Source organism: Equus caballus, chromosome 11, assembly GCF_041296265.1.
Source record: "Equus caballus isolate H_3958 breed thoroughbred chromosome 11, TB-T2T, whole genome shotgun sequence".
In the NCBI taxonomy this organism is placed as follows: domain Eukaryota; kingdom Metazoa; phylum Chordata; class Mammalia; order Perissodactyla; family Equidae; genus Equus; species Equus caballus.
The window spans coordinates 18035992-18063990 of NC_091694.1; the positions used below are offsets into that span (position 1 = coordinate 18035992).

The 27999-nt window shown below is 38.3% G+C and overlaps 1 protein-coding gene across 1 annotated transcript in view; it reads left to right on the forward strand.

Moving 5' to 3' along the window:
* Positions 1-27999, forward strand: part of NSF (N-ethylmaleimide sensitive factor, vesicle fusing ATPase) — a 142783-nt gene that overhangs the window by 105324 nt on the left and 9460 nt on the right. Inside the window, exons 16-17 of the mRNA XM_001917185.6 lie at positions 8333-8399; positions 11271-11350. Coding sequence (XP_001917220.2) covers positions 8333-8399; positions 11271-11350 — 147 coding nt within the window. The remainder of the gene's footprint in view (positions 1-8332; positions 8400-11270; positions 11351-27999) is intronic.

The following is a 27999-nucleotide window of genomic DNA, read 5'->3' on the forward strand; positions in this document are numbered from 1 at the left end:
TATGAGGATGGGAAGAAGATATTTTCTTTTTTTTTTTTCAGAGTATAAATAATTTATAATTTTTTATCGTCCTGGAGAGGACATTTCTTTCCTTTTAAAGGCTTCTCACCCACCATCCACCCCAAAGTGTAGCTTTTCCTAATTACAAAAATAATTTAGAAACTACAGAAAAGAACATAGAAGAAAATAAGGAGTTCATATTTGTCCTTCGATTTTTTTCTCTACTCAGACACACATACACACACATTATGCGTTGGGGATCACATTCGACATACTGTTTTAAACCTGCTTTTTTCATTTAATATATTATGAACTTTTTTCAGCGTCATTAAAATTTATCTCAATGTTAAATTAATAGCTATATAATATCCATTTAAACGTTTTCTTCTTGTTGAACATTTAGGTTGTTTCCAGGTTTCTTCACAATTATAAATAATATTCTGTAGAACCCCCAAACTAGGGGAATTACTGCCCTCATTTTCTTTTTAGATTTTTCTTAGAGTAGCATCATATTTTACTGGTGGAGAATTTAGGCTTAGGTTTCAAATAGATCTGAACTTGAATCCCAGCTCCACCACACAGATCAGTCACTTAACCTATAATCCTCTGTTTTCTCATCTATAAAATGAAGATAATATTAATAGCAGTCTCATAGGGTTGTTATGAGAATTAAATGAAATAAAAATTTATATAAAGTATCACACAGTGCCTTGGGATATAATATATGCTCAATAAATATTGTGTAATGGCTATTTTTACTTATCATTATTATTGTACATACATTTCTGGGTATTTCCTCAGGATAAATTCTCAGAATTGGGGTTGCTAAGGTAAAAATATTAATATTTTAATAAATATTGCTATCAAAACTCTTATGTAAAAATACTAATGTTTTATAAAGCCCACCTCTTGAGAGACTTGTACCAATTTATGCTTGCGAACCCATCATTTGAGAGTGTCGGTTTCCTTGGACTCTCACCCACCCTTGATATTATTAAAATATTTTTTTGCCAGTTTGATAGGTAAAAGATGGGTATTTAATTATTTCTTCAGCTACATTTTAATGACTACTAAATGCTCGATTTTAAAGAATTTTCAAAACATTTTGTAATGGCAATAGTTCATGAAACTCAAAAATATTATAACATTAATTTTTGTTGAAGAGAGGTGGTCTGAATAGTTAATTCATAGAATATCTTTATAGCCCACTTTGTTACTTAAACTATGAGGTAAGAGTTTTTGTCAGTGGAGGGGTCATTAGTCTTGTTTTAATGAGTATCTAAGAATTAATTGTAATTAAGCTATTGCTTTTTGTTCACATATAGATAGTGCTAAAGTATATGAAAGTATGGGGTTGGCCCTGTGGCCAAGTGGTTAAGTTTGCACGCTCCACTTCAGTGGCCCGGGGTTTCACAGGTTCTGATCCTGGGCAAGGACATGGCACCACTCATCAAGCCATGCTGAGGTGGCGTCCCTCATGCCACAACTAGAAGGACCCACAACTAAAAATATACAACTATGTACTGGGGGCTTTGGGGAGAAAAATGAAAAATAAAATCTTTTAAAAAATATATGTGTGTGTATGTATATATATATATGAAAGTAGTTTATTCTCAATTAATTTAAAATTCACCTTGTACTTTTCTTATTTGCTTAATAAATCCTTCTCCATAGATAAACTCCTCCGCACTGCCAAAGTCTGTGTGAGGCATTACCCTTGCATTCTGGGGGGATACCATATGTTCCATTAAGATATTTGAAGTATTTGGAGATCTTCCTCTTCTCCCTCATTTATGTTTGTTTCCCCAACTTCATTCTAATTTAAAATTTTCATTTCCTTATCCATTTTTGCATCTATGGTTTTTTAAAAAGTCTATTTTACTAGTTCTATTAGTGGCATTAAATAAACAAATAAACAAAGCAGTAGAATTTGATTTTAAATAATTACCTAATCTTGATGCTTTCTGAGTACACAATCAATGCAGAGATGAAATAGAACAATCTAATGTGACTAAATTGTTTGAACAGAATTAAGTAAAAATATCAGTGATTTATAAAACTATACCCATTAATAACATAATATAGGCTTGTTTTTAAAGGACTGAAAATTAATGGAAAAAAAATTTCCTTTCCGCTAGCTTTGTAAGAAAGAAATAATCTTCTTTGAATATCCTCCTGTAAATCCCACTGCAAATTGTAGTCTGCACAGAACAGAATCATGGTGCCTAATCCTCCTCTTTTCATGGTTTAGTCCATACAAAGAGCAGAGCTGGAAATTGGATCTTTTGACAGCAGTTACTAAGCAACAGAATTTGGATGTTTGGGGTTAACATCCTAATATATCATGTAGCTGATTTGTTGAAGTTTGTACATGTATTAACTGAGCTGAGTGGACACTCCGGAAGTGACTACAGGCCCTGTGTGGCGGGGGGTGGGGAGGACATGCCTTTTGTTTTGTTTAATACACTTTATCTTTTGACGTTCGTGTCTGTTTGGCACACAAAGGAGGATGGTAGAGATCTTTAATAGAACTTTCAGACCTTGTGACTTTTTATATTATTAATAATACCCAACTCTGTGGCTCATGTTAAGTGAAAAATGTAAGAATTTTTCCTGAAAAGCAGGGAGAACAAATAAGGGATTTTAAGGTCATTCCAAGAAGCTTTAGTGCTTTGCCAAAAGTTTAGGTCCACTTCCTGAGGCACTTTCATTAGAAGACAGCTAATGTTTGCTTGGTCTACTCCCAGGTTATTTTTAGAAACTAGAGATTATTACTGATAGCACCGATTTGAATTTGCTCATTTAGGTTTTTATATGCTACCAAATATGATTAGAGTATGCTTTCAACTAATTGCTGACAGATTTACTACATTAGGGATTTTCTAAGTCATCAGATTCCTACTGTCATCAGATTCCCACTAACTGGGTACTTCATGCCAACCACTTCAGAACTGAGATGAACTCTTTCAGCCCCTAAAGAAGCAGGGAATTTGGCTTCACTTACTTCAGAACACTAAAGAGGTTATAGAAAATGGAGGACAGAATCTACTTAGAACATGCTTTGCTGTGGTTTGTGATTCTGAAAGGCTGGGATTAACATGGAGCTAATGCTGGCGTGTTCCCATTTGTATTCATGTAGACTCCAGAGTCTGCAGCTGCTGCCCCGCCCCTACACACAGGTGGCTCCCAGCTTGTCTGAAGATTCCAGGAGTGGGCTCTGCGCGATGAGAGCTTGCAGCGTCCTTGAGGACTATATTCAGACCTGCCCTAAGCCCTCTGTGGCAGGAGCCCCACACCTACAGGCTTACAGAGTGCAGCCAGGATGCTCTGGCCTTGAACCCAGGCTCCCCACATTCTGAGTTGTCTCTTACAACCCACTGTCTACCTTTGCACGCAAGAAAAGTGGTACCAGAGTTTAATGATGACACTCTCATGTCCATATCTAGAAATGGACTATGGAATTCTGTGTTTTCTAGAAATAGTCTTCGTCTTCTAGAATAGAACTCTCATTATTTCCGTATTGACCGATGCCACTCTCTTCCACATTTTTTCTCTCTTCAGTTCTTCCCATTCTTTTTCTTTAGCCTTGTCTTCCAGATTTCTCACCTGAGTCTTAAGACCTTGTATTTTTATGCTGATAATTTTACCTGCTCTACAGGAAACTCCTGGATAAAACTTGGATGACCATACACTCCAATTTGCTTTGTGCGATCCTGGTTTTCACCTGTTGTTCCAGCATGATTATCAGCAGCTCTCCCCTTTCAGGTGTCCTGGTTTGCATGATAACTTCTATTAGCTCCTATTGACTACCTCTCTAGCAAGAAAAGGCTTGAGCATCATATTTTCATGTTACTAAATGAGAGGACCAGAATTGAAATTATTTTTCTTGAAGAGCCTGCAGGATACACCCATTAGCCGCAGGTTCAGCCCAGCTGGCTAACTGTTGTTTTGGCATGATTCGATCTGGAGCAGGCTCGGCATGTCTGCTGTGAGCTCTTACTGATGGCAAGTTTGGCACTTCAGTTGTATTCTAGCTGGGCAGTTTGTACAATTTTACTTTTTCTGCATCTTTCCTTCTAGTATCTCTCCTTTTTGTGTTAACCTAAAGTTGTGGAAGAACTTCCTTGCTCAGTATGTAAATATCTCCGTTAGATTATGGTCTGGCAGCTAATTTCATATACTTGCCAGTCAACTCTGAGTATCTTCTTAGTGAACATTCTGTTGGGGCTTTGGCGAGGAAGCCAAGAATGGAAGGGCTGAGTGGACTAGCAGAAAACATGGGTCCCGGGGAAGAGTGATGACCTTATATTCCACTAGTGACTAGATAAGGAAAAGAATGTGTGTGTAAGAAGTGAAAGGGGTGTGTGTATTTAAATTAGAGCAGTTGCTGTGCCAAAGAGTTTCAGTTGACTGGTCAACTGAAACTGGTCAAGTTACAACTGGAATTGCACAGCCTTTTTCGTGGTTAGTATGTTGTTAAGAGAGTTAGCTGTGAGTGCTCCTCTCTCCTTGATGGTAATTAGTACATTAAGAGCTGTCTGTGAAAAAAAACTACTTTACATTAAATTAATTTACATTAAATGTGTTTTTCTTCTAAAATGTTATAGGTAGCCCGTGCAATCAACTGTGATTTGTAATGCTTCCTGAATCACAGTATCTGAGAGAAGTTGGTGAGACTACATACCGATTTACCCTCAATTGAGACCCCAGCAGTGTCCTCAGTAAGGTCCCCATACTGTTTTGAGAAGGGAGAAGGGCTGATGGGAAAATGTAGGACTACTGCAAGTAGCCCATCCGGAATGTCCTGGGCTCCTGGGACTTTTCACCCACGATGTCACAGCCTGGCAGACAGGATTAATGTGCTTGCATCAGAGCCCTTAGGAGAAGTCTGAAAAATGTTTTGAAGAGCAAAGCATTAATTTCAGTGACTCCTTAAAATCACCTGTTTATAGGATACCATATTGGCTGCTCTATTGGCCTAGTTTTCAAAAAATAGCAAAGAACCACAGTGGGCCTTCTTCCAAACTTTTCCATTGTCTCTTCTGCTTCTCTTCTGCTTCATCTCTCACCCAGCACTCCCCACACACACTACGCCGACAATGACACCTCTTCACTTTAATTCTTCTTGATTATATGTCCATTCCTGCAGTGCTCCTGAATTTTCTCATTTCTATGCCTCCTAATATTCAGTACTCTCTGCTTAAAATACTTTCTTCCCTCTTTTCCAATGGTTGTTCATCCTTCAGGTCTCAGCTTAAAGGTCACCTCCTAAATTTAGGAGACCTTCGTTGACTCCGTAAGCCCCTACGTCAGGATAGGCTAAATTATGCCGCATAGTGAACAACCCCAAAATCTCAGTGGTTTAACACAACAAAGTTTATTTCTTGCTCACAGTACAAGTCCATCATGGCTCAGAGAGGGAGCTCTGCTCATTATAGTTTCTCAGAGACTCAAGCTAATAGATAATAGAGGCTCCATCTCATATGTGATTCCACAATAGCCAAGAGTAAAAGAAATATGGTGAATCTTGCAGTGACTCTTAAAGCTCCTTTCAGAAGATGATAAATTTCCACTCAGATTTCATTAATCAAGGCAAGCCCCATAGTTATCCCTAATTTAAGAGGGGGTAGGGAAGTACAATCCTACCGTGTGCCAGAAAGAGAACCAGGATGTGTATGGGAATCCCCAATGACTACCACAGCTCTCTTGCTGTATACCACCATGCCATTTTGTATTTCCTCTAGCTTAATAATGTTATGCTTTATTATAGCTGCATGTGACCTGCTTTCCCCCATTCTTAATTTTGTGAAGGTAGGATCATATTTCCCTTATTCATTATTCTCTCCATTGCCTTCGTTAATGCTTGACACATAATAGGAATTAAAAAATATTTGTTGAATGAATAAATAGAGCAACACTCCAAGATTCAGTGCTTAGCCTTTATCCTTCTACCCCTACTATTTCCCCTTGGAGATCTCATCCCCTCTCATGGTTCCAGCATTCACTGCCCTTAGGGTGATCTCCATACCTGACTACAATCACACATCTCCAACTACTCACTTTTTATTTCTACTTGAATTTAAAATGCTTAAATTTATTCTTTCAGTAATTATTTATTGATTACTTTCTGGTACGGCATTACATTAAGTGATGTGAGGATATAGAGATAAATAATACAGTACTTCAAAGAGCTTACAATCTAGTATAATACAGGGACAAATACAATGAATCCATAATATATACATAATATAAAAGATGCTACACCAAAGGAGAAGAGAGGCAAGTGACTTAGGGTAAGATGGAATTAGAATTTGTGTTGTTGCAACTATTGAATCCATTAAGCAAATATCATTACTAAATACTGTTCTGTGCTGAGTACTGGAGATAACATGAATAAAGTTTTTAATCTCCCCCAGTTCATTGGAGAGACGCATAGCTAAGGGTGAAAGAGTAGCTGGGATTCTGATACAGTGTTAGGGGAAGACTGAGAGGTCAAGGGGATGGTGCGAAGAAAAGCAACAGAGACATTCTTTCACGCGTGCATTCTTTCATGCATGCATACAGCAAACGTTTATTAAGCACCGGTGAGGTATCAGACCCTGAAAACGTAACACTGAGGAAGACAATTCCTACCTTAAAGAACATACAGTGTATTGGGAAGAGCTCACTATCTACATTGTCAACACAAGTTGTTTTGTTTTGCTTTTGTTCTTATTTTTGTTTGCATCTCTGAGCATAGAAAAGACCATGTGTAGCTAACTTGAGGTCTAAAATTAGGTATTTTAAGACCTAGTTTTTCAACACAAAAGAAAACTTAAACTTTAAAAAAGTTGACTTGCATCTTATTCTGTTTGTAAGTCTAGTAAAGTTTAGCAGTTACTTAAAAGGGGACTTTTACAACTTAATTAAATTTCTTTAAATATTTTAAGCTGTATTTACACGTTTAAAATATTTGCTCTTTGAAGTACTTCACTTGTTTGTCTAACAAACAAAACTTTCTGAGTTTCAAAGTAAATCTATAATTACATCTAATAATAAATTAAAACTAATAATATACATGTAGTGAATCTTAGATTATCTTTACCATTTGCAAGGCTATTAAAGTTATCTTTTACCTTCCAACATAAAAATTTATCAAAATTAATTATCCAATTACATATTTTAAATTGAACTAGCAAGGCTAATCTATTAATCTAATATGGTAAAATTTTTTAATTGTTACAAATACTTTAAAGACCAAGTATACACAGGTTATCTTTAAACTTGGTGTGAAAAATATTAATATTGTAGATTTGATTTACTTTATTTCTATACCTAATTCTTAATCTTCTGTAGTTAAAAGATACCCACTAAGGAATATTATGCCACCCCAAGCAAGATGAGAGGGGTGGTTATCATCTTGGTGCACTGAGTTTACTTAACCAGAGAGATTCAGCCAGATTGCAGGAATTAATTCTTACAGATGACACCAGTGGGATGCACTGAACCCCAATTATAGACGCTGGAATGGGAACCCCCAACATTTACAAAAAAGACTGGTCTCAGGGCCTTGGGCACTTATATTCAACTTATACATAAACTAATTCTTCTCTCTGGCTTGAAACTGCTACATTCTTGTCAGGATATAACAACTTCCTTCACTGCTTGCTTTAATTTGCATTTCTTTGGCTGTCATAAGACAGTATACTATTATCTTTTTTCTGGTTCTAAAGGTAGAACCATATCTATTTGATCCTTTATACCCAACTTTAATTCTTTTGTAAACACTTTGACCGATATGGTCTGATTTGAGTTGACAGGATTCTGTTCTTTCAGTGTTATTCCTGCTTAACAGAACCATAATTCTTACAGATAATAAAATGACATCCAATTTTATTCTACACATCCCTTGTGGCTCCGTCTAACTCTTGAGTCACAACACTGCTCTCATACTCCTGGCGTAGATAGGAGAGAGCATTGTGTTAAACTTGATGAGGTTTGTCAACTGATTAATGAGTGACCAGCTGATCCTCAGCATGCCCAGGTGTGACACATCCAGCTCTTGGGGCTGAAAACAGCATCACTCTGCTCCTTGTTCAGCCATGATCCAGTTGTGTGAACTTGGGCAAGTCATTTAACTGCTTTTGGCCTCAATCTCCTCATTTTTAGATTGCAAGGACCCTTTTAGTTCTAAAATGCTATTATGAAATTCTAATTTAGTGTAGTCTGAAATATCGGTGTTTTACTATGCTTTGTTTAGGCATTGCTCAAGAATTAACTAAATTTTATCTCCTTGGAAATTGCCATAATTAGGGAGAGCAGTGAGATAATAGATGGTTTTGCTTTCTTCCAGATTTTTGATGATGCATACAAATCCCAGCTCAGTTGTGTGGTTGTGGATGACATTGAGAGACTGCTTGGTGAGTCATAACATTTGCCATTGTACTGTCTTTGCCAGATTACAGCTAATGTCTCAAAAATCACAAGAGAAAAGTAACGGGTATTTATAAACTATAGGGCAATAGAAATATCTCTCTTTGTCTTACAAAGAACTGTAACAGGGCCGGCCCAGTGGTGCAGTGGTTAAGTGCGCACGTTCTGCTTCGGCGGCCCAGGGTTTGCTGGTTTGAATCCCGGGTGTGGACGTGGCACTGCTTCACATGCCATGCTGTGGTAGGTGTCCCACATGTAAAGTAGAGGAAGATGGGCATGGATGGGCTCAGGGCCAGTCTTCCTCAGCAAAAAAACGGAGGATTGGCAGCAGTTAGCTCGGGGCTAATCTTCCTCAAAAACAAAACACACACACAACTATGTACTGGGAGGCTTTGGGAGAAAAAGGAAAAATAAAATCTTTAAAAAAAAAAAGAAATATAATATTATCTCATATCTGAAGTCAATGATGTTATTCATTTTAAATATGCCTTATGACTGTAACTCCATCATAAACTGCTTTCTTGTAAGGGCCCATGTCTTATATTATTTTGTATCTTCCTCAGAGCTCCCTGTTCATAATAAATGATTAGTAATTTTTTTTTTTTAAAGATTGGCACCTGAGCTAAAATTTGTTGCCAATCTTGTTTTTCTTTCTTTCTCTCCAAAGCCCCCCAGTACATATACATAGTTGTATATTTTAGTTGTAGGTCCTTCTAGTTGTGCTATGTGGGACACTGCCTCAACACAGCTTAATAAGCGGTGCTGGGTCCGCGCCCACAATCCGAGCTGGTGAAACCCCAGGCTGCTGAAGTGTAGCTCAGGAACCCACCCACTCAGCCACTGGGCAGGCCTCAGATGATTAGTAATTTTTGTTGATGGACATATTTACTGTTTAGTACCTCTGAGCTGCTTGTAGCTCAGGAGTTCTACTTGCGAACTTTGACAGAACTAATGAAAGAAGGTTTAGGATCAGAGTGAGATCTACAGGTTAGCTATGATACTTGGAGCAGAAGTCGTAACCTCTTTGTATCTCAGTTTCTGCTCTTATAAAACAAAGACTGTATTCCCTTACTTTTCCCACAAAAATGGGATAACAATGTTGAAAATATTCTAAAAGTTAAAAGGGCTCTATAGTAATCTTTAAAAATATTTATTAAAGGGGGCTGGCCCTGGGGCCGAGTTGTTAAAGTTCTATGCACTGTGCTTCTGTGGCCGGGGGTTCGCAGGTTCGGATCCCAGGTGCAGACCTACTCCACTCATCAGCTGTGCTGTGGAGGCATCCCACAGGCAAAGCAGAGGAAGCTTGGCACAGATGTTAGCTCAGGGCTAATATTCCTCAAGCAAAAGAAGAGGATTGGCAACAGATGTTAGCTCAGGGTGACTCTCCCTCACAAAAAAATATATGTGTATATATTTATTAAACATCTCCTACGTTTACATGCACAGGATATAAAGATGAATAAGACAGCTCCTGCACTCAGCTCATAAGATGTAATCTACAAGTAAATGCAGAAAAGTGTTGTTACTCTTACATTTTATTTCCTTGCAAAAATTAGGTAAATTTGGAACAAATTCATTGTAACAATGGCTCAGGATGCTGTAATAAACTCTGTTGAAGTGGAACCCATCTGGTTGCTTAATGGACATCTGAAAGTACTACCAAACACGTGTTTAATCCCTTCTTCCTTGAGCTGTCCAGAATGGTGTAGTAGTGATTTCAAGTTAACCGTTCTTACTGCATTTTCCCCATGATTTTCAGACTTGCTTTAGGTCCTCTGTTATGTATTTATTTTCCTGTTTCCTAAGCTAATGTCTGTTATAAAGCAAAGCAGTGTACCTGTGAGGTCTTCTTAAATTGATAGTTTTATTTAGTGACCTGGGTTTTTGGTCTGCTATTTTTGATACATTTCAGCCCAGTTTATAGGATTATTTCTTTAAAAGCTTTTAGACACATACTCATAGCTCTGTGTAAATTCCTTTATCTAAACACAATTGAGATGTGTGGTCATAGCAACACTACTATGTCAGGAATGTGTGCACTCTGAGTATATTTTCCCTTGTATGAATAGTTATTATCTGTACTTGTTTGTTCATTTATTCAACAAGCATATTCTGAGCCCTTACTACTGTGCTAGAATTATTAGGGTCTCAGAAAAATAAGTAAGATGCTGGCTGTCGTTATAACATGTATTGGCAAAAATTAATGCAAAGTAGAATATGCCATGTGTTCTGGATATTCAGCAAAGGGAAGGATCTTCAAAGGGCTAATGCCTGAAGGTAGCTCCAGGCACAGGGCAAGGTGCATATGCAGTATGCAGAGAAAGCTAAGGAGTGGCATTGGTGCTGATTCTTGAAGGATTGGTACAAGTTTAAGAGGTGGGAAGTTCTCTGTTCTTCACCATCTGAGGACCAATCTTAGTGGCTCCACCATCATTTCAGTTATACTGCAGTGCCTTACGTGCATTGTTATTACTTGCCGTTTTCCCCTCTACCCATTTTCTAGTATCATGGTTTGTTGCCTGTGTACTTACTACATTGTTGTGGTTTGCAGTAATGTCTTGGAAATGCTTAGTAAATACACCTGGGGTGTTTTCCTTCCTAAAAAACCACAACTATCTCTGAATATCAGACAAAATGTCTGCATGAACTCAAAATGGATATTTAAAGCTTTTTAAAAAGTTTACAGATGAGAGTTCATATATAATATTTTAAGCATTTAAGTTATTGGAGATATTTTTGCTAATTATCGTTAGTTACATGACTGTTATTTAGGACTGTGTTTACTCTTCATGCAGAAAAATCTGAATGTTTGAAATACATGTATCAAATCCCTAAACATAGCAATGTTTCTCTTCCAGATTATGTCCCTATTGGCCCTCGGTTTTCTAATCTGGTGTTACAGGCTCTCCTTGTGTTACTGAAAAAGGCACCTCCTCAGGTAAAAATAACATAAGGAACATTTTCACAGATTTTTTCCAGTAAATTGCATGTAATGGTGCATTCTCTAAATAAGCAGGTTATCATAAACATAAAATTCTGTTGTCGAAAGGAGTTTGAAAGGTCATTCGGTCTGGCCTTCTGTCTTAAGAGAGATGATTTTCTTAACAATCAGAGGTTTTCATTCCTTTTCTGAAGATCTCAAATCCCACAGTTCCAATGAGTATTCTGTTTTGCTGTTTTATAAGTTCCCCACAATTCTGCACATCCCTACCCCCTCCATCTTCCACGAGAAATTATGATATTAATGTAGAAGAGATTAATTACATGTTCCCATTTGTTTCATTTATCATTTCGTAGGTTTTCCTAAGAATTTGTATTTGGGGAAATTTATTTCCTGTAGGCAGAGGGATATTTTTGGTTTTTCTTTTTAATTTTTACAGATGAACTTGAGTTATTTCTCTTGTGTCATGTAGCATTTTTGAGGAGTGAGTTTATAGCCAGGATCTTGGTTCATGTGGTTGCATTTTTATTGATATGGCTATTGGAGACTGGGGATTTTGATAGCTTAACACATTTAAAACTAACCTGTGAGAGTTGGTTAAATATATTAATTATGTAGAGGCTGCCAGAGCATGTTTGGCTATGACACAAGACACATTTTCTCATGATTGATTCTGTGTACTGTCACATTGAAGAAATGCCAATCAAAGGCAGATACAAAGGGGTTGAGTACTAACTTGAAGACCTTCTAGTGTCTGTATGGGAGTCTCATATTTGGAGTTAAAGATACTAAGCTGTATGGAAAATATTTAATGTTAAGCTGGTGAATCTAAGTTTTAATTTAACAGTTAAAATTATATGTGTGTGTTGTTAGACCTAAAGGTAAAGGACTTGTCTTGCTTTTCTAGGGTTTTTCTTTTTTCGTTTTTTTGTATTTTTAGAATAGTGAAAAGAAACATAACCTACAACAACCTTGAAACTTTACTACGTATATGCGCTGAGAAAGGATTTTTTAATCACCTTTCCATAAACTATCATTCCCAGTAATTGGAGTTTTAGCTTGTACTAAGACTAAAGTTAGAGAAGTGAGCATATTTTTCCCTTCACTGATTACTTTAATAAATATCTAAATAGATATATCTAAAGTTTCTGGAGCAAAAATAAATAACCCCAGTATCTATATATATCACATGCAAAAAATTCCTTTTTTTATGAAATCGGCATTTTAAAATTTCTTAGATTGGGAGACTTTTTCCAGGCATTTAAATTTATTTCTTGTAATATTCAGTTTTTTAGGTAAAAAGAATTTCTGCTTAAAGTCATTTGGGAGAGGAAAAAATAATTTTTCAGTGGTATTTTTTAAACTGCTTGTCCTTTTCATTGTTAAATACTATACACATTGATTTAAACAGAGAGACGTCCCCTAGCTGAGAATTATTTGTAATCCAAAATGGATACTAATAGAAATAAAGAGAATATGTTAACAAATGACCTGCAACATTTTGATTAAACACTTAGGAATAACTGTTGCTATTTTGTGCAAATGATTGTAAGATTCTCGAGGAAAGCAACATTATCTTATGCTTTTAAATCTTACAGCATCTGACACGGCAATTTATATATAGTATTTCATCAATAATTTATTTGGAAAATATATATATATCACTTATTCAAAAAAATAGATTTTTTGAGTATCCTCTCGTTTTGGTGGGATTAAGTATTTTAGTATTGCTGTAGTTTTAATTTGGCAAGGTATAATTAGGTTGAAAAGATTCAAAAATATGTAAAGTTTTAATGGCCAATGAGCACATGAAAAGATACTTAGCATCATTAGGCATCAGGGAAATGCAAGTTAAAGCCCCAATGAGATATCACTTCATACCCACTTGGATGGCTATAATCAAAAAGTCAGATAATAACAAGCGTTGGCATGCAAATGGAGAAATTGGAATCCTTAGACAGTGCTGGTGAGAATATAAAAATCGTGCAGCCTTTGCAAACCGTCCAGCAGCTCCTCAAAAGATTGAAGACAGAGTTACCATATGACCCGGCAGTTCTACTTCTAGATAGATACCCAAAAGACATGGAAATGTATGTCCACACAAAAGCTTATACGTGAATGTTCAGAGCAGCCTTATTCATAATAACCAAAAAGTGGAAACAACCCAAATGTTCATCAGATAAAATGTGGTGTATACATACAACATATTATTCAGAAATGAAAAGAAATGAAGTACTGATACATGCCATAACATAGACAAACCTTAAAATCATGCTAGGGGAAAGAAGCCAGACATAAAAGAGTACGTATTATGTGATTCTATTTATAGCAAACGTCCAGAACTGCCCCAGTAGAGAAAGAAAGTAGATTAGTGGTTGCCTAGACTGGGAGAGGTGGATGGGGAGAATGAGAGGTGACTGCTAAGGGGTATGGAGTTTCCTTCTGGGTTGATGAAAATATTCTAAAATTGATTGTGGTGATGGTTGCACATACCTATGAATATACTAAAAGCCATTGAATTGTACACTTTAAATCAGTAAATTTATGTGTTATGTAAATTATACCTCAATGAAACACCCCCAAAATCACAGTGATTTCAGAAGCTACTGAAATGCTGAAAGAAAGGTTATATGGAGAGCTGGAAGGAAGGAGTGAGCATCCCAGACACCAGACCCTGCTTGGGAGAAACCTTAGAAGCAGGCATTGGATCATTAAAAAGGGATTTGGAACAAATTTCTCTAAGAACTGAAAAGGAAGAATACAGGAATATGTAAGAAGTAAAAGAGAGATCTGGTTGCCTTAGTGATTGGAAATGGCAGGGATTCTCTTAAAAGAAAATTCTGATTCTGTCATGAATCCGAATTTGGTGACTGACCTGGACAGCTGGGTGATCTGCTGTAAGCATGAATCAGCGGCAGCAGAAAGTAATGGTTGAAATATTTCTAATTGGCATATATTTAACAAAATAAAAATATGCTTTCTCTGTATCACCTTGGTTTTTAAAATAATTTGTATTCTTTTGGGAAAATTTTCAGGCTGATCCAGTGTCAAGAATATTTGTCATTCTAAAGTAGAAGCATTCACTTTACCAAACAATCATCCTGTAGGTTTTTCAGATGTTTCAAGTAAATATTAAAAGTATATGAATCTGAATGATATAGAGTTGCCTAGACTGGTAGAAAGCTATTATTTTATCGCTGTCAAGAAAACAGAAAAGTTATAGGAGTTTTTCTTTAAAAAGAGGAACTGTACTTGTATACAATACAGTAATCATATCAGTCGCAGAATCCTTAATTTTGCGTTTGTTGTAATTCCAGCTTTCACCCAGAAAAATTGTGTGTGCATGTGTGCACATGCTCAAATAAAAGAGTCCCTTCAGGGGCACCACGTTGTTAGGTATCAAGATATTCTCTTTTCTACTTCTCCCCTTCCCCCACTCCCCTCCCTCGTTGAAAATTGGCTTATTAAAACTGGTTCACAAGCCTTCCTTTTTTCCCTTTGTGATTGCTTTGGTCTTGGATTTTCAGTGTAGGACTAAAAATTCAAGTCAGATTTCAGTTACTAGGATAATTTTCTTTGAATTTTAAATTTTTCTAAGTAAATGCATAGATTTTTAATGAACCTGTTATTCAGTGGATTTGCTTTAAATTTAGCTGGAGAGTTAATTTCATGATTGATTTATTAGCCCTTTGAAAGTATAAAAAGTGGTATCTGTAGTTCATGAAGACTGAAAAACATCATCACATTTTGTTTAGCATCTTTTTAAAACCAATTAAAAGCTTTTCTAAAATGGATTGAACAGGAGAAAATAAAACATGTTCCCTAGGTCTTTATTTCAATCAAGTTTCCCTGTGTTCTGCAGGAGAAGAGATCGAGGGGGGATAGAAAAATTGAAAAGGGCTGTCCCAGCAGGGAGCCACGCCGGAGAAAAGGGCTGCTCTGAGAACTCAGCAGCAGCAGCTAAGAAAGCTCCCAGGCCGCTTCATCTACATGCAGAGTCACACAAGGCGTGGGGGTGCTCACCGTCACCACAGAGGTTTCACATGTGCTTCCCTGCTGATTCCTGTGAAAAGCTAACAATTGGCTTGGAGGGTAAAAGACCACTGCAGTTCACCCTCCCTGAGCTGGACGTACAATTTGTCCAGTGTTAGGAAATGTCCGGCTTAGCAGTGAGAGGCTTGAAGACTCCCCTCCTTCCAGTGAGATTCCTAAAGCCGTCTCTTTTACTTGATGACACTGGGGCTCTTTTCAAGTTTTGCAGATTTATGGAAGTTGAGGGGAATGTGCTTTTCAAGATCAGGAAGATGAAAGCCCTAGTCTTAATGTCAAGGGGGGAGCAGGAGTAAAGCGGTAAGGCCAGGTAAATCTTCCTGCAACCCGCAGCACCAGCGGCATGATTCTCTTCCTCATAGGTCTCTTCTGGTGCCTTCTTTTTTCTTTTTGGGAGACAAAATAAAGTGCCTGGAAAGGAACTCCTCAGGCTGTAAAGTGACGTGACTTCCCAGTTTCCTCAGCAAGTGTGAGAGCAGTTGCGCCCGTCAGCCTGGCTGCTTTAGTGCTGAGTTTACTTGGCTTTTTGACTTTGGGGAATCAAACTGGAAAAGCTCATCTCTATGTACCACAATAGCCTTTTAATTTATGGAGAACCATTCCTTTTTCAGTTCAGTGCTTCCCAGCCTTTTTCATGGCGTGGCGTATAGAAAATGGTAACATCTCATGATGTACTTGGGTAAATGGATGAGGCCATTCACAGCTGGCCAGAGGTGCAGCCTCCCCTGGGACCACCCAGTCTTCCCAAGCACTGACAAGAATTGGTATCTTAGTCTCCCTGTCATTCATTTGCAGCATATCCGTTCAAAAACTCTTTGGAAACTGTAAACTCTTACGAAAGATCACTACAAATTCATGGCAATATTACTGACGTAGAACTCAGACCTAACAGTTCTTAGAGTTTTAGCTAAAGTATAAAGTTATTGAAAAAATAACTTCCTCACTGCTCTGGCACCTAGGAATATTACCTAATGAGAGAGAAGCAGGGTTCAGAGCCGAGAAGGGTGTAACGTGTGAACCAATAAGAAACCGTTAGTAAACTCCTGGTGGGGAGTCAGGGAGACATACTTGTTTCTCCATGGGTTTCATTTTAACCTCGTCAGTCTCTAGACAAGATTGCTTTTTATGTAGTTCTTATACGACATCTTAGTGCAGTCTTACTTCAGGTGTGTTATTAGGAAGTCTTGGTAACATTAAGCAACTCTTCAGGCTTTGGGTTGCTTTAGCGAAATAAGCAGATAATGGAAGAGACTCCAAATCATGCAGGCCTAAACATGAGTATCTCTCCATCTGTCTGTTCAAAATTAACTCTGGCTAATGACTACAATATGACTCAATAAGATATATAACCACTTTAGGAAAGAGGTTTAGTCATTTTGCCAGACACATTCGTTGCAATCACTGATGACTTTTGCATTGGACTTCTTTACTGAAAAAAAACTGTATGATGATTGACAGTTTAGTGCCCCAATTTTCCCATTTATTAGATGGCTACTATATTTTATAAAATTCTCTATTAAGTGTACTTTGCTTAATAGTAGATTGTCTCAGGAAGTTCTATATAAATCAAATATATATATGTAATACATATATATTTAGGACAATTTCAAATACATCAAAAAACAGTGAAAAACTTGGTGAGTCCTTTTATAAAACATTCCTATAAATATCTGCTGAATAAAACCACGTCTTCAAAATAGGGGTATTTTTTGTTTTGTTTTTTGGTAGAGCACATCTGTAATATGTATTAAGAATAAAAAATTGTATAAGATATACATACGTATATGTACCATTTTCAGATAACTCAAAATTAAATATCTAAATTTTAATCATCAGAGAAATGTTAATGGTGCTGAGATAAAATATTCTCTCACTGCCAGAATGTCTTTTAGCCCCATTGCCTTGAATACATTACTTTGACATGACATCAGTGCTAGAAAAGTGTTGATTATAGTATCATAGTATACCATGGGGCCATGAATATAGTTGTGAGAACCGTGTCTGCAAGACTTAATTCTTCATATTGGACTTGGAATCAGAAAACCTGAGTTTGAGTTGTAGCTTAGACATCTGCTGGCTTCATAGCCTTGAACTAGTCCCTTAATATCTTTGTGTCTATTTCTTCATCTGTAAAATGGAGATATTTCCTCCTGCCTTACCTACCCCATTGAGGGCCGACTGAAGTTCTCTGTAACATAAGTTCCCTGTAAACCTGTAGACTACACAGATAGAAGGTATTAATGCCTTATTGTGAAAAGCATGGAGTACTGAAAAGTAAGAGTGTGCCACTGTTCACAGAGAATGCTGTTTATAAAGAATGAGTTTGTGGAGTCCTAGCCTAAGATCTTCAAAGAGGGAATGAATGTTTGTCCTGCATCATTTGAATATTCCCATTGCTTGGGGCCTTTAGATAGTCCACAGAACCTTTTTAGCTTGTAAGATTGGAAATTTAAAGAATGTAACTACTATCGATAGCATTTTTCTTTAGAAAGTGAGTTCAGAGTTCCAACTTGGAAAGCCCAAGCACAGCTTCCCTCATTTGCAATACTGGAAAAAGAAATAGGGACACCCTGCTTCCCTGTCTGCTATTTGCTGAAATTTAGAAGCTTCCTACATCCCAAGTAAGACAGATACCCTGCTTTGGGGATTGTAGATCCCTCTTAGAAAAGGGAGAATGAAGGAGAGACAGGAATTTCAGAGGTCTTCAGGGTAAGGAGTAGAGGGAGGGCCAGGGCTTCTGGCCATTGTGAGATCCCCAAGGACACTCCCCATTACACTGTCCTCAGCCTCCAGGGACTGGCCCACCTACTGCCTTTTTCCCTGCAGCCACCTGTTGCTGGTGACTAAAGTCCCATTTTCTCCTCACTTCTTGTGCAACAGAACAGCATTTCACAGCTTCTCTCCTACCTTCTTGTCCCTGAAACTAGTACACAGATCTCTGGTGATTTCCTAGGGGCTTATACTACGTGGCGTAACAGCTGTTGGATAAGAAGAACCAATAAGGGGAACCTTACAGAGGGTCCAGACCAAGCCGTCAGTATTCCTGATAGTTATTGGAATACAGACGGAACCAGGCCTTCATCCTTTTAAGTCACAGCTTGACTGTAACCGCATATTCGTGTCAACAATCCTGCTTATCCCTCACATTGGGCAATGGAAAGAGTGCTTTGCACAGGGAAAGCTTCAGACAATGTGCCTAGCTCCGCCTGTTTTCTTTTCTTTTCTTTTTCTTTTTTAAAACCCATTTAGGCTATGGAGATGATAATATTTGTTGAATGGATATTTTGAAGCTGGTGGGTCTTAACTACACATAGAATGGGCATTGGCAGTGTAAATAAGAGTTCAGGGGTTAGAAGACTTGACTTTGAATCCAGTCACTTAACTCTGAGTTTTGATTTTCTCACTTGTAAAATAGGAACAATAGGAATATATAGTTGTGAGAAATAAGATGTGTTGATTGTAGTTCTTTGTAAACTGCAAAGCATGACTCAATTATTAGTCTGTTAACCCACTTTAAAAAACCTCTGTCTTTCCTTGCACAAAAAATATGTAAAACCAACAGAGTAACCAACCCATATCAAAGGAGCTAGGCTCCAGGTGGCTGCTGCTGAAGAAACCAGCCCTAGAAATGTTAGCAGGAAAGAGCAAAGCAGCTTCCTTTTCCCCTAGCTGCCAGCCATCTTGCTCCTGCAGACTTTGCCTTCGCCAGCCCTGGAGCAAGCGGAAGAGGGGGCCTGTTTCCGGAGCAAGAAGAGTAATAATGGGAAGGGAGGACAGCAGGGAGGTGAAAAGCTTTGTGGCCACCCAGCTAGTGACCCATTTTGTGTACAAACGGGGCCTATGTCTGAAGCAGCCTGCATAACTATTAAATCACCATTCACTTAATCCTTAATTTTTCTCATAGTGTTTTCACTTATGATTTCAGTTATAAGGAAAAAAGGACTGGAGGAAGTATGCCAAAATTGTTTATTGTGATTGCCTTTATACCAGTGGCCTCTAAACTTTCTGAACACATTCCCCTACCAGTAAAAAAATGGAGCTCATCCTCCCAGTGCTTTCCTACATCTATTATTCTGTAAGACGCTGTTCATTTGAAAACATACACAAAAAAGGAAAATCTTTGAAGAATGAAACTAAAAATAAAAGTAAAAGCGAGTTCTATTATTTCTCCATCTTTAAAGACAACTGATCTTAGATGGTAGATAGGTGATTTCTGCTTTATTGTTTTCTGTATTTTATAAATTTTCTACAATAAGCATTTATTACTTTATAATCAGGAAAAAAATTGAAACTTAACGTGTTTGCAGGTGTTTTGTTTTCAACTTAGTAGTGTAACTGTCAAAATTCTTTAATTCCAATCCTTCACAACTAATTTGATGCTTGACAGAGTTAAATCAATCGACCTTTGCATCTAAGCTTGTCTATGTGTAAGATATTTTTCTAACCTTGCTTTTTCTTTTAAGGCTGATTTAATGTAAGGTCTGGTCTGTAAGAAACCCTGTGGTCCTCAGAGTAAAAGTGTGCTGGTGCTTCAGGACTCTCACAGTTCTCCTTGGATGCCCACCTGGCATTCAGCTCAGTGCTGTGGTCCCAGTCTGAACTTAGAACAGTTGAATGCCAGCGTGACTAAGGTTGATCAAGACAGATGGTGACAATTGTATTAGGTTTCATGAAAGAGAGATGGAAAGTTTCTTTTCTATCCAAAAATATTTCTTTTGACACGAAAGTTTGAAATACTGCTTTTTAAGGAATCTAGTCATGCATCGCTTAACAACAGGGATACATCCTGAGAAATGGGTCATGAGGCAATTTGGTTGTTGTGCCAACATCACAAAGTGTACCTGCACAAACCTAAATGGCGCAGTCTACTACACATCTAGCTTATATGGTACTGATCTTATGAGAGCACCATCGTGTATTCAGTCTGTCGTTGACCGAAATGTCATTATGCCGCACATTATCATATATGCTTTTATTAGGTTGTACATTTAATAAACATTTGTTCCACACTATAAAAATGCGAAGACGAGTAAGACATTATACCTGCCCTCAAAGAGCTCATAATCCAGAACCACCTGTTCAGTTGTGCAGTTTGTACACAGGGTGTGCACAAGGTCAAGTGGCAAGTGGGGGTTAACATCCATCCCACACTCTGCTCACCAAGCCGTGCACCCTGGTGTGGGGCTGAATCTGCCTGGAGTAGGGTTGCCAGATTTAGTAGATGAGAATATAGGACGCCCAGTTTAATTCAAATTTCAGAAAGACATCAAATAATTTTTTAGTGTAAGTATATCCCATGCAATGTTGGGGACATACTTGCACTCAGGGCTTTATCTGGCAATGCTGGCCCTGAGGAAGAAGGAAAGCAGTGCCTTTTTACTCATAAGGTGCCAGAGATTTGGGGGATGAGGGTAAGGGTGGCTGCATGCACCCAGATGACTGCTTTTTTAAAACTTATCCACCTAAAGGGGTATTTTTTTCTCATTCATACAGAGGCTAACTGATGTTCTTGTCACAATTCAGTGATAGGAAAAGATCTGTAAACTCGCTGTATGTGGTTACATTTTCTAAGTTATCTGGGTTCCAGTGGAATATAAAGGAAAGCGTGGTCCACTTTACCTGAGAAAATCTGCAAACGTTTCACAAATAGAAGTTCTTGATCTTGGTCTTGAAAGATGAGTGAAAAGGAGATTTATCAGGGCCATTGTGGCATGCTAAGGAATTCCAGCTCTGCAGCAATGGGGAGAGACAGTGAAGGATAGGCATATGCCAGAATTAGCAAGTTTTTATTACTTACATACTAACTGATACTTGTGAGTTTAAAGATATGTTTTGTGTACAGTTACTTATCTTAGGCTTCATATGGCATGTTTCACTGGAGGGAAGAATAGGAATTCCTAAGAAATCAAAGGCTTCATCTTTTCCAAATGATTAGAGCTTAACCTATTGAAATATCAATTACTGTTATACTTTAGCCTTTTTTAAGAGGAAAAAAATTGCTACATACATGTTTGGTGTCTGAAACAAAGTGTAATAAACACTATGTTAATGAGTAAGGATCATGGTTACAAACCACAATCACATGGGTCAGTAATCTCATGAAACAGCAAGAACTATTGGAATATGTAAAACTCTTGTCTGGTGGTCATTAAGTAGGCCCAGTGTGCCCTGTTTCTTTGAGTTTTTTACACTTTTTCTTGCTTTTAATGGTTTTGCTGCTAATGTGTAGTGGTTCGGCTGTTACTGGCAGAATCCAGGTGAGTTGCATCAGTCTGTCTGCCTCTGACAGTGCCCCCTTCGACTATGCTGCTTCTGTCAGCTGTAGACTGAGAAAGGCAAGCCCAGGAATCCTGACTGTAGGTAAAGTAAGAGTAACCAGGCTGTGGTGAGAACTGGAAGCGTTTCCCTGTGAGCAGGACCGCATCATCACTGTCTTAGGCCCCTTCCTCCATAAAAACATGTTTAAGGTTTTGTTTTCCAACTGTTGGTATTTAAAACATTTTCTTCGACATGAAACTTCATTTTTTCTTCTGATTTTAAAAGAAGATAGAACATTTTGGGGGCCCCCAAAGTTTTATGGGCCCTTGCCACTGTGCCCACTGTGCCTAATGGATAAGTTGGCACTACCTGTGTATAAAGTTGCTCGACTCTCACTTTGTTTTTTTTCAGTTCTAGAAGCTAGAGGTTTTTGCTTATTTCTTGATTCTTGGCTGTGTTCTGGATAGTTTAAGTTGTTCAGCAAATTGGCCTCCAGATAAGTGAAGTATTGTTTACTAGGTACATGGAATCCATGTTCTGAAAGGTTGGAGCCTAAAGGAGTAAACTGGGTTGTGTGCGGTTCAATGACAGCAGAGTGTGGAGAGAAGGGAAGTTTTGAGATAGCTCGAACATGAGAAATAATTGCAAACTGATAGAAAATGCTGGAAAACATTTTAATAAAAAGGAATAGTATGAATAAAAATCACAGAGATAGAAAGTAAATCAGAAAGGAGAAGAAAATTGAGCTGGTTAGAGCACGGGAATTGCTGTAGGGCGCGTCGGGCTGAAAGCCGAGAGAGGTAGGAAGATCTACTGGCTGCCACGTCGAGGGGCTTGGATTTGCTTGTTAACCAGTGGTCATCTTAGTTAAGTTTCTAGTGAGAGCATATCTATCAAACTTTTCCTTTTGGCATTAAGACTACTGTGGCATGGTCAGTACAACTTTATTTTCTTAATGTATTTATTAACCTTTTCTCCTAGGAGCTCAGAGGTCATCATTTCTAGGTGATGTATCTACATAACTCATAATTAAGAGATGAGCCATTGCTGATACACATTAAAAATTACACAAATAAGAACAATGGACAGCAAGCATAGTGGAAATATTGGTGAGGCCTGGCCTCTCTTTTCAGCCCCCTCCTTGGATGTAAAAGCTTCGGATAGGTCACTTCACCTCTCACCCCAAGTTTCTTATCTACAGAATAACCAGGAGAGGGAGAAGAAGAGGGCTAGGTAATCTAGACTAGGTCATCTTTAAGAGCTACTCTGAGTGTAAAATCTGATGATTCAGTGTCTTTTTCACAGATTGGTTCCAAAATACTCTTTAATATCACAAAGCGGTCTGCTCTTGCCTATCATAATTATTTAACATTATTTGGGGTGAAGTTTCTCATTTCATATCCAATCTGCATCATGAATTCTCCTCTTTATTGTCCTCTGCCCCACTTGCAGGACCACAAGGATGGTTACAAAGAAGGTAGACTAAGAATTTGCTTCAGGGTAGAATCTAATGGAGAGTTTAAGTGTAATCTGCCTAGTTGTAGCATGATTTATTTGAAACATCCTTCCTTTGGTATTCAACTTAAACATTTAGCTACCCAAAAAAAAAAGAAGTTACAGACATTCGAGCATGAGAAATCAGAAATGCTACAGGATATGCACAGAGGCCCCATTCCTCTCCTTTCACTGTCCAGACTCCTGGTTGTTTTTAATGGTAGTCAATTTTTTCCCTTGGTTTGGGGAAACTAAGAGATGTAGGAGATGCTTAATAATACATATTATCTCACTAGCTTAAATTCATGCTTCTAATGAATCTTATCTTTTCTCTGTTAGTGAAATCTGTATTATCCAATCAATAGCTTGACTATTGATCAACTGATTAAATAAAAGAAAGAGACATGACAGCCTTTGCATCTACTTATATTGTGAATGAAGCATACATGCCATTTATTCTATTTCCATTAAAACTTATCATACCATTCAACACTTGGGGCTCAGATATGAAGACTCTGAAATGGTAGATAGTTATTTTCCCGTTGAACACTTTTTGCATTTTTCTAGGACCAGAAGAGAGAATGTAAAAGGAAGGAGTGATCTGCTACCCTTGAAACCTACACTGAGATCACCATTCATTCATTCAACATAAATTTATTAACTTCTCACTAGGTATAAGGCACTGTGCTAGCCCTGGATACATCAATAAAGCCAAACAGACAGAAATCCTGTCCTTGTTGATGTAAGGCCAGCAATAAATACAACAAAGAAGTAAAGACAGTAAATGCGTAAGGCATGTAGTATGTTAAAAGGTGATCCATACTGTTGGGGGGAAGAGCAGGATACAGGAAGATGAAGGGGGGTGCAGTTGTAGATGCGCTTGTGGAGGGGTTGTGTAGGCCTTGTGGAAAGGCGACACTCAAGCAAAGCCTTGACTTGGAGGGAAAGAACCGTGTGGATAGATAAGGGAAGAGCATTCTAGGCAGAGGGAACGTAGGAGTATCTTCTGTGTGCCAGGCATGCTGTCTAAGAACTGACAGGACATAGATGAATAAAATATGGCTCCTACCCCCAAGGAGTTGACAGGCTAGAAACAAGATTCAGACTTGCAAATAAAGGCAGGGGTAAGTTGTACAGGCGCTATGGTAGGTAGAATTTTTAAAATACCTGTATTGAGTAATACAAACTAAGTAAAAGTATGAAAAATTGTTCCCATTTCAAGATTGAAGCTAGGATAAGTGGTGGACTAAAACATCTCTTAGCAAGAAAGCTTCCTTGCACCGTCTGCCCTGAACTGATTTCTCCCTCAGAAGTCACTGCCTCCGACTGAGGCTCCTCGCTCTCACTGCTGCCATGACTCCTTCTCAGGGGGTGTTTGATCTTTAGCTTCAGGCCTCACTGCAACCCTAGTTAGGCTGAAGATTGGAGTTCGCATCTTCCCCTGACACAGAGTGAATCTTGGTCCTCTGGGAGAATGCGCTCTCTCCGTACCATGTGCTGCCAGTGCCCTGTGTTGTTGTGGGGAAGAGGGGAATTCTCAGGTGCCCCACCACTCGCCCACGAGACCTAATGTTATGGATTCCTGACATCCTAGGCAGAGGACGATTTTTCAGGCTCTGTTCAAGCTCTCACTTCCTTTTATTCTTGCCTCCTCTGACAGTGACGGCAAAGCCCCCAACCTCCAAGCATTCTTCACCTCATGCTCTCCTCTCACAGGTACTAGGATTTTTAATCCCATTTTTATGGTTGAGGAGGAGACAGGTGCTGAGCAGTTAAATAACCTAGCCCAAATCACACAGCTGTGAATAGTGGAGCCTGTGCTTTTCTATGGCACCAAGCCGCCTGTCCGTCAGGAGGCTTGTATCTGCTTTCTGCCAGCCCTGGGCTTGCATCGAAAAGGATGCCAGGTGTGTGAGGTGTTGGTGAAGGGCACAGATCCCTCCTGGGCCTGCTCACTCTTAAAGCTGGCATGTCGTAGTGCAGCGGCTTTCTCGAGGCCACAGGCCAGCCTGCATGTAGCTGCTGGGATCATCTTTCTCTTCATCACAGCTCTTCCTCCTCAAGAACCTTCTTTAGTTTCCTGTTGCTTTTTATACTAAATCTCCTTCCTTAGTTTAGCATTCTGAGTCTTCCTTTTCTTCGCTGCCCACTCCTCATCTCTCTAAAAAGACTTTGTTTCAGCCCTTCGTGCCCGGACTCAGCTGCCTCCACCACCCACGTAGGATTTAGTGGCATTAGAGACCGCTCCCTCCTCCAGGGCCTCCTCTTTGTCAGTGTCTCTACAGTAGTACAGGAATCTTCCTAGACGACCCCACTCCAACGTGACTGTCCCCAGGGACTGTGTCCCCTCAGCCATGATGAGTTTGTATTTGCTGATGTATTACTTAGTAGTGGTCTGTGAATGTTTGTTTGCCCTTCCCTGCTAAATTGTAATCACTTTGAAGGCACAAACCAAATCTCGTAATTCCGTAAGTACCTGAACAGAGTAAATTCTTGTTAATGGTGTGATCAACTGATCTATTTATCTTTTATTTACCAGGTTTATAATTTCCTAATGTTCTGAAATTTTTCACTCTCATTTATAAAAACCTCAAATTCTAACAATCAGGAAATAAAGTTTAAGGCCTCCAGCACACAGCAGTTTTGATTTGCACTTTTAAACTCACCTCTTAATCCATTTCAGGGTTTCCAATTGTTCACAGTTAATTCTTCTTACCAAGAGTGTATTACACTCGCTCAGCATTGAATGATATGGAAAGAATGGCTTTTCTTTACTGCATAACTGACTTTACTTTTGTTCACAGGTTAAAATCAGGCCTTCCATTTCACTGCAGTATTATATTGGTGGCATTTTTATTTAAGAAAAAAAGCTTTCTTCCACATGAACTTTTGTTACAAATCAGTTTATTGGGGCCAATCAATGGGCAGGACCTATGAAAGGGTGTGGATTATCTGGTTAGTCCTTTGTGTGGCAAAAGGCTTAGATACTGCTTAGTACTTGGCTCATTCTTCATCATGTAAAGAAGTGTTTTTTTGAAGGATCAACACCTGACTGAGCCCTGCCTTTTTCATGGTAATGTTTTCACCTGAGTTGCTTCTTATGGTACTAAGAATTAGTTAACTAATACTTATTTAACCTTGGAACAATGTTTATCATAATCCAGTTGGCAGATAGTCATTTTATGTAGGCCTTTTCTTTATTGCAACAGGACTAACAAATCTCAGTAAAGAGTATGCTGGGAACAGTTTTTTTTCCCCAAATAAGTTATCACTCGACCTTTTTTCTTTCCATCAAGGGGCATGTTTCGGCGCTATAGACTTAAGACTAGCAGCCACACATTAACAAGTTAGATTTTCCCTCTTGGATTGAGCTCTACATTTATTTTTAAAGCTGGCCTTCCTATTTTATACTGCTAGCAGCTTTTCCTCCAAAATGCTCTCCAATGTGGTTTATGTTAATACATTCAGATCTGTTTTTTCATGATAAAACTTCCTCATGAGCATTACCACTAATTAATATACAAAGTGACCCAGCACAATTTAATTATTTGGTCATGTTTTTTGGTGTTTTTTTAAAGACGATGCTTTACAAGTCAAGTCCTGAACTTGCCTGGGTCATGACCTCTCTGCAGTGTTTGCAGTCTTGTAAAACAAGAAGAAAAGCAAAACATAAATTATCCCCTTCATTATAAGTTGCACTGCATTTCCCAGTCTTTCAACAATCTGACGAGCATAGTCACTCTCAACGTAAGAGAAAATTTCACTAGGAAAATGGTAATTCCAGCTTTCTGCAATGAGTAAGAAGTTTCTTCCTCAGTGCCATTCTTCTAGGGCCACCACTGTCCTCCATGAGAGAGGAGCAAGATGAAGGAGTTTGAATTATGGGCTATGGAACATTAAAAACCTAAGAAAAAAGAGAAGTAACAGTTACCTTTAAATGTAGTGAGGATGTACCAGCCTGCGTGGCCTTTGGTATCTGTTAGCCTTCAGGGATATGTCCTAAGTGTACCACTAGAATTTAGTGTTGAGAAATATTTGGAGTGTCAAACTTTTTTGTTTTAGTAGAAGTTTGTGTGTCTTTATGTGTTCGTAATTACTCCACACCCCAGTTTTGTTGTTGTTGTTTTGCTTTGGGACTTCTGTGTTTCTGATCCTTCTGGCTTGGAATGTCCTTCCCCTTCATCTGCCCAGTCATCCTAGTCATTCCTTAAGGCTGAGTTCAGGTATCTCTCTCCCAGAGACAGATGCTCTCTCCGCCACATATCTCTTCCCTCTACCATGACATCCTGTCCGTAATACCTCCACCATTCCATACTGTCTTGTAATGATCTCTTTTGTATCCATCTCTCTCTTCATACAAGGCCTATTCCATATTCATCTAGCAACTTGGTAAAGGTCTGCTGATAATGTGTTTGATTTTTAGCTAGTTGATTTATTGAAGAGTAATAATGATTATCCTTTAGTCAGTATACTTCACAGGTACACTTCTATCCCATTGTCTTTGCACAATCATCTGATATATCAATCACTGATTATACCAAAAGGCATTCCTTTGGTATGCCTTTGTTTATGTTGGTTCATTATCCATTATTGGCACAGTTGATGGACAAAAACGAGTAAAATTGAGAAAGGCTAACATGCCTTATTGACAGGTGTAATATTTACAAAACCCAAATTGAAATTGTTTTGGCATCTGATCTTCAATTTCTTAAAATCTTTTCCTGCATTTATTTTAATTTCCACATAATAATATTTTTTATTTCCTCAGTTATTTTAGCATCCTGAGTTTCTAAGATCTGTGAATAGGCTTAATGATTGTATTAAAGGCTTATCTGTGGAATGAC